General features: G+C 37.3%; 1 protein-coding gene across 1 annotated transcript in view; it reads right to left on the bottom strand.

Moving 5' to 3' along the window:
• The window catches only part of LOC107749079 (protein lin-7 homolog A-like), a 46,446-nt gene that overhangs the window by 17,062 nt on the left and 21,080 nt on the right, over nt 1-8,304 (bottom strand). Inside the window, exon 4 of the mRNA XM_016564127.1 lies at nt 1,947-2,018. Within this exon, the coding sequence (XP_016419613.1) occupies nt 1,947-2,018 (72 nt within the window). The remainder of the gene's footprint in view (nt 1-1,946; nt 2,019-8,304) is intronic.

The raw sequence follows: 8,304 nt of genomic DNA, 5'->3' as shown, positions 1-8,304 counted from the left end.
CATTTTTATCAAATAATACGTCATTAATAGCGGTTCACTTCCGTGATTTGGTACAATTGCGTTCACATCAGCAGCGAAGCGTACCGGAGTTCACTTGAACCGTACCCCGGACCATCCTTTTTAAGCGGACTCGGGTATGGTTCGCGGGTGCGCACCAGAGTTCGGAAGACCGCGTTCACATCATCCAAACGTACCGAACCCTGACGTCAATCGAACCCGGGTATGCACCAAAAGTGCTAGTGTGAAAGCACCCTAAATGCGCACGCGCACTAAAGCCTGTGTTGGTCTACTCTAACCAGACTTCATCTCGTTGCGTATGCGTGCCTCTGTAGGTGTGTTTTGTTTGTTTTTTGCAATATACTCGATAATGTCATGATGTCTCACGAGTTCAGTATTTGCGCTAAACCTGCGCAGATTTGGCTTGCATGAACTTCCCCATGAAATGAATGAGTGAACATAACTTACGAAAAGTAACCCGCCAAACTGGCTAGTGATTTGACAGCGTTACCCGCCACACAGGTGTTAATTTCAAACCTTGAATATGACCACTTAAAACGCAATCATTAGCGTATGTCAGGAGACATTTGAACATTTCAGATATTGAAATGCAAAGAAGGTCCTCAATAACTAAAGTCTTCTGTTTTCACTCGGATTTGCATAATTAATAGACTATTACACTGAACTCAAGCCTAATTGGGATCGAAACATAATTACAACAACACCCACAAGTGCAGCCTATTGAGCTATTAAAAAAAGGTATTGCAGGGTACCGCTTAGCATCCTTTGTAGCATCCAAGCGTGCTTTGTTTTCTGTCTCGCTCGGCTCTTTGTCTGTTAACGGTGTAACTGTGCACGAGTCTGCTGGTCTGTGCACCCATGCAGAGAGAGATGGTGGGTGGAAGTCTTTGGACGTTAGTGTGGCCTTTAACCGGCAGGGCTCTCACATTTGGCCGATTGGTGTATGTCCCTGTATGTGATGTTGGGATGTGCATAAGTACATTGTTTCATAATCAACCAGTTGGTGGGTTGCTTGAATGACTAGTCGACTAATCAGTCTTAAAGAGCCCTCTATAATTAGGCTAGTTTCAGGATCGTCCAATCAGGGTCAGGATTCTTTTAAACTTTTTTTTTTTTTCTCAAAAAACGGAGCAGGAATGAAACAGAACAGGAGTCTCAAGACACATTTTAACTTTAACAGCCTTAGTGAGCATAAGAAATTTCTTTCAAAAACATTTTTTAAAAATCTTATGGTAGTGTATTAAAAATAACTCGCATATGTCATTATATAACTAAAATATAACTCTGATATGTGAAAAAGTTTTAAAGCACTGAATTAAGAGAGTTTTTTGCAAGCTTTAGCCTATTCTTTCATTCATATCTGTCAAACGCACCTGCCTGCAACCATTCAGGTGTGCAAAGTGTCTATTCCTCAAAATATAATTAAAGTCGATCTGAGATATCTGGCATGCTGCAGTGACTGATAGATAGATATTACCCACCGCTGCGGAAAAAAAATTACCACATTTGACTGGGGATTGTGACCCATCCCAAAAGAACCGTTTTGTAGTGAGGCTGAGATTCAGCAAGGCACTTCTGCTCATCCAGTACTCAGAAATGCTATTGCCCCCTCCCCCTCTCATTTTTATGTCTCCTCTCTTTCTCACAAGAGTGCACTCTTCGCACAGCATGAATTTGAATGAATGCTGTTTCAGTAACAGTGTCTGAAAAACAACTGGCAAGTGTTTGTGTGCAGGTCTGGCTAATTGCTGATTGTGTTTATCAAATCAAGACAGTTTGCGGAGAAACACATTTGAAAATGTTTGTATTAAATGATTCCATCTTATTGATCATTAGACTACAGAAAAGGGTTGTTAGTATTAGTCTAGCTTATATGTAATACAGAAACACAGGGCAGGTGAATTGGAAATAAATAAAGTCAGACCTACCTTAGCTGTGGCACGTGCTTGATACTCTGGACAGCCATTCACTGTTATTGTTTCATGCATATATTGATAGACCTATTAAAATTAAGAGAACAAAAAAAGTTTCAGTTCTTCTGTATTTATCAAAATGATTTAAAACATGGACAAATAGCAATGAGGCGTTCTGCTACAGTAGGCGTTACAAATTCAAGTCAGCCAGTGTAATGGATAAACTGGTGCTTCAATGGTATTAATGTAATACATTTTATTTTAAATTTATTTATCCTTTATTTTACCAGGAATTATCCCATTGAGATATAAACCTCTTCTACCAGGGAGTCCTGGCCAAAATGGCAGCACAGAAAGTTTCACACAAACAGATTACAAACACATAAAACCAACAAATATAATAAAGAATAAAATCTTATCCAGCATCATTAGAAAAAATGTACGTAAAACATTCACACGTTAAAAAGCAAAACAGCGCCTATTTGTTAGGAAATGGTTCAATATTTTGATAAAGATAAAAGCCCCAAACAAAGCTTGATTTAACATTCTGAAATTAAATTTGTTAGAACGCAATAATGTGCAAAACAAGAATGCATTCTCAATATGGCCACAGGGGGCGCAATAGTGGGCATTAGGGTAAAGTGACTTCTAAGATCAGTTTTTCCTGTCATGGCAGAGAAAAAGCTATACTGTCTCGCTACCTAAATTATAGCATCCATTTTGAAGGTCACATTAGCAAAAGTATAATTGACCCGTCGTTGGCAGTTTGATTGGCAGGCGATCTGACCAATCATAACGTCGAATCTGCCATTTGTCCGACAAAACAACTCAGACAGGAGAGTAGATTAACGCTGGTGGACGTTTGTTTATTTCTGTAATGAGAAATGTGAATGAAAATTCAAGAAGTAGCATCTTTGGCTGCACTGTTGTGTTCAACTATGGCAACAATGAGAAGTTTGAAAAAGCTAAAGCGTCACTGGTTTGTTTGACAATTTGGCATAAATTATTTTTAGATTCATGCTTCATTCAGTTTCTACAAACCTTTATCACTTTTTTTTAATAATTTGTAAAGAGAGCTTAATCCAGTTCTAGCCACAGACTCCTTTCTAAAATGCAACACATGCAACATCTTTCATCACCGGTTCTATATTTTCTCAAGCAGGTGCATGTGCAGAGCCCATATCTGCATTCACACCACCCAGGGATGAGACTTATTAGCTTGAGGTCCTTTGAGGATTTGAAGAACCTATGTTTATCTCATTAACCAGTGCTTCTGAAATGCAGCTGGTGCTACAGGAAGCTCCAGCTCTCTCTCGCTCAGTCTCTCCTAAATAACAAGTTGCTCTTTAATCTGTCCTCCTGCACCTTGGGCAGACTCTTTAGCTGTTGAACTAACCACCTACTGAGAGATTAGTATGATAAAAAATCTCTTGCCTGTTGGTCTGCTGACTTTAAACCACTCACTTAAACCTTCTCAACAGGCAGAAACTATTGGACGGCATTTAGAAACAGCTTCTGAAAAAATGAACGAGGCTGCTAAGTGTCTACAATTAACAAAATAGAGTATGTTACTAAGGAGAGGGTGACATTCTACATGTGCAATATGTTTCACTCAGAAAGCTGAGCCATAATAGTTTTCAGCACAGCATGTTGTACACCTTATTTATTTACCTCAGTCATTATTTATGTCTGACTTGTTGTCTTTTTAAAAACACAGCATGTTTGGGAAGCCTCTTGAGGTTTAGCACCAAGAGCAAGTTTTGCTCTGTTAAAGGAATAGTTCACCTAAAAATGAAAAGTCTGTCATCATAAACACCCTCGTGTCATTCCGAACTTATGACTTTTTTCATCATGGAAAAACCAGCTGTATAGCATTTATTTAATTATTTACAATTTAATAACATTTTTCAATCATAATAATCTATAGGTACTTCCTTTTTTTTAGCTGCTTATTATGTTTAGTTGAATTAAGAAACTTTAATTAGTTTACCTTTATTGACTAAACTTCAATAGATGTGTGAAGGATCAATGCAACCAGACGGAACAAATCAATAGATTTAGGACCCAAGTAAATCTTTCAGGAGCCATACTTGCGTGCATGTGTGTGTCCCTACGGATGGGGGATTGTGTGTCTTGCAATTGCATCTTGGAAATGCATGGATATCAATAAAGGTCAAGCTATTTCAGTGTGTAATTTATACGCTCTGTACAAAAACAGCTAGTGGTTGAAGGGCAAATCAGATTTATTTTAGTTTTGAACTAACTAATAAGCAATTCAAATAAAGCTATAAAAGAAAGCCAACTCTTAAAAACATCTAAAAACATACTTTATTTTTCTGACACTGTTTTTGATGCTGATAATCCAAGCGTCAACATCTATTTGTGATCCGAGATTGATAAAACACTCTGGGAACTATTTTATGCCATACTTTATTGGAAGACATTTGTGGTTGGTTATGTGATTTATAAGGTAGGCAGCAAGGGTAATAGAGCTTTATGTAACCACTCTCTAGTCCTATATATATACAACCAATCTGGTCACACCAGATACTGACTGGTTTTTGGACCCCCCAATACAGTAAAACTGCACATTTTAGAGTGGCCTTTTATTGTGGCCAGCCTAAGGCACACCTGTGCAATAATCATGCTGTCTAATCAGCATCTTGATATGCCACACCTGTGAGGTGGATGGATTATCTCGGCAAAGGAGAAGTGCTCACTAACACAGATTTAGACAGATTTGTGAACAATATTTAAGAGAAATAGGCCTTTTGTGTACATAGAAAAAGTCTTAGATCTTTGAGTTCAGCTCATGAAAAATGGGGGCAAAAACAAGTGTTGCGTTTATAATTTTGTTCAGTGTATATATATATATATATATATATATATAGGACTAAAATCTAATTTTATTTGCTGAAATTGGAAATATTTATATTACACAAAGTATTTACACCACATGGTAGTGTTTGTTCTAATTAATTTATGGTGATTTTAATAATGAAAATGTAATTTTGATGATTTTTAAATCACCACATAATAGTAATGAGAATTTGTGGGAAAATGTACTTAACTGTCATGAAAATAATGAGATGTGAGATGTACAGTGACGTTCCACCAGTTTTTCTGTGTCTACCTACAATCATGTTTCAGCTCAGTCCTTGTTTCTCTGTCTTCCTGTCTTCCATGTCTCGAGGGATCACTCTGTTTCCTCTCAGCTCACTGGGTGTTCGCTTGGCTTTTATTACCCCAGATCTGTTTTACCTCCAGTGAGACCGACACACACACAAACACCTGTGTGTGTATCACCCTGACTTCCCACTACTCTGTCCGATGGAAAAAAAAACACCCACAGGCCGCACAGTGAGGTACTCTGTGTAAATATGATTTCAGTTGTTCTCATTTAAAACCGTCTTCTCCCTCCTCTCTGTTAAATCTTTCCATCTTCTCTCACTGCTGAGAGTCAATCAGGCAGTTCAGTGAAGCCTGATTCACAGCAAAGCTTCTCATTTGCAAATCCATCCCACCAAGCACAAAGAAGCTATTCCACATAAACACACACAATTAATAATGACAGAGGCTGACATCTCTGACCCCGTAGCAGTGGCGTAGGCATTGATTGACTAAGCTCTCAGTTGATAATGGCTCTGTTGTTGTATTCCACTGAGAGTTGCATTTGAAATCATACACATGTTTGTGGTCGTCATGCTTTCTCTGACAGACTGAACTGTGGGAAATCATCTTCAACATAAAAACATCTGCATTCTCATTGCTAGAAGAGATCATTGTAGGTCAGTCCAGTTGTTTTTCTGACATTCAAAAATGCATTACAGTAGCACAACATGATCAGATACCACTAGAAAACAGGAAAACATCAAATTTCGATTAGGACTGGATCAATATATAGTCTAGGACTGACTGTGGTCTTGAATAGGCAAAAACAAATTTGGTTGATATTTGTTTTAAAGAAATGTTCAAGGTTTAATTAGGCTCTATCAACAACTTTGATTACCACAGAAAATAATGTAGATTTGCCCCTTAGATCAGGGGGCAGCAGGTGTACTAGAAGGTCTTCCAGAAATCTGGGGAGAAATTGTATTATTTCTTTCTTTATTTTATTTTTTTTGTATTGTTTAGGGCTGTCAAAGTTCACTTTTTTTCTATTGTATATTACATGTGATTGAGACAATTATTTTTTACACACTTATCATTTTAAAATATTACATTTTATGTATTATATATTAATATATATCATATATTTAGGTAATAGGTAATAGGTCTAATAGAAAATCATGGTTTCTGGTTTAAACCTTTTCTAAAAGCATATAATTCAAAAATTAAAAGAAACAGTTTTGATAAGATTTTTACTGTGTTGCAAAATACATACTGGCCAGCTTTACTGACTTCAGAAATGATTGAGTTTTATAAACTTTTCTGGTGTGTTTTTTATGCATATTTTAAAATGCATCACAATCAAAATGTAAGGTATTTTGAAGTTGTAAATGAGAATTGAATTCAGGTTTATATATCTAACATTAAGGGCCAGATTTACTGAACAGGGCAAATTAGCGAGAGAGCGCAATCCCATAAAAGCGCTGATGGGAGTGGACATTTCTGCAGGTTATCTACTGACAATGTGCAAATGAAAGAAAACAGATCCAGCCGTCTCATTTCCATAATGACCAACACAATCTACCAAGAGCAGCGCAAATGAGCATAGGGCAATGAGCAAAATGATTAAGACATGCTTTTTTGTGGTGTTAAATAATAGAGCAAATACCAGTAAATTGACTGCAAACTTTAGTAAATCACCTTGCATGATTCATTTAAATTCTCTCCTCCTATAAATTTTGTGTCTGAAAGAGAAACTCCTACAATGCATATGCAATATGTCCACGCCTTTTCATCGCAAATTTTTCACTCCGTGTCTTTAGTAAATCCTGACAGTAGTTTTTTAATGGCAAAAGAAGGTTTGCGCTGGTGCAAGCTGTTATATCTGTAAATCTGGCCCTAATACTGGGTAGAAAAAAGATACACTGTCATCTTTTCAGACAGAAACTTACAACCTCCACATTTCACTTTACTGTAAACACAATTTTTGATGCATGCAACAGATGCTGTTCATTTAGCTAAAGTTGTACTGAATCTGAAACGTTTCTTGACAAGCATGGTTAGCCACTGCAGTTGGTTAGTGTCTAGTTGTCCTCGTTTTGGCAATGATTTCACATGGCTATGTGAGCTTGATGACTCATCTAAATAGATGAGACCTCTTGTCACTAGGCACCATAGTTACTGATAGTCTTGATCTTGAAGTGCTCCGTGTTTGTGACATCAAATTTTTCTGTTCTTTAGATTTTTTGGTTGAGGACATTTTCACGGCACATTTTGTCATACTGACATTGTCTCTGCCACGCAGAGCTTTGCTGCTGGCGCTGTAAATTGAGTCGACGTTGTGACACGCGAGTGTCCTTTCACACCCTTGTTACTGGAATGTAAGAGACAGATTGCGCCATATGATACCTCGCGCAATTGCCAGGCCATGAAATGAGCTCATAGGGCATCCATGCGCGGCTCAGTGAAACTCGGCCTGATGGATGATGGGAGTGTGAATTGATGTCGTACCAAAATTTTTACTACACTAATGTTCTTCTTGATTGATGAGAAACTTTGCTACAAAATGAAACTGTACTTAACGATTCATCTGTTGTGTCATCTGCTGTGTAGCAACCTATAAGCTAAATCTCATATCCAGTCTGAGGCATGTCTCTACAGATGTTCCACGTCTGGTTTTGGCACATTTCCTCATGCATAGTTATAGCCACATTAATCTCAGCCACAGACTGCTCATAAGTAAACCGTTTATGGACCATCTGATGCATTTTACCCACAAAAAAGGCAAGAGTTTTTTCAAAATCACAGGCTCCAATTCCCAAGGTTCATGGAATCAATCAATCAATCAATAAAAATACATAAATATTTAAATATACTAAATTTTCTTTAGGAAACTTAGTAGTAAACAAGTCATCCTTAAGATATCATTCCACCGATTTAGACATTTTGGTTTATATGATAATTATTTATATTTCGAAGCTGATAACCTCTGGGCCATGTTTTGAAAAAAGAGATAATTTAAATAATTCCCATGAACATTTATCGCCCTAAATATATTATACAATATGTTCTACTTGTTTTACTTTTCAGATAGGGAAGTCCACACCACAGCTATAACGATTAACTCTTTTGGTCGCGCCCTCCTTTAAACCTATAAAAAAATCTGCCCCCCCCCCACCCCCTTTCCCGAATCCCCATCCCACCGCAAACTACCAAATAATTTCACTAAACATTATGAAAAATTAATGCTTTTTTAATTAAAAAA

This window comes from Sinocyclocheilus rhinocerous, unplaced genomic scaffold, assembly GCF_001515625.1.
Source record: "Sinocyclocheilus rhinocerous isolate Xijiao unplaced genomic scaffold, SAMN03320098_v1.1 scaffold1642, whole genome shotgun sequence".
NCBI lineage: Eukaryota > Metazoa > Chordata > Actinopteri > Cypriniformes > Cyprinidae > Sinocyclocheilus > Sinocyclocheilus rhinocerous.
The sequence above is the reverse complement of the archived record's forward strand: the minus strand, read 5'-3'. Positions and strand labels throughout refer to the sequence as shown.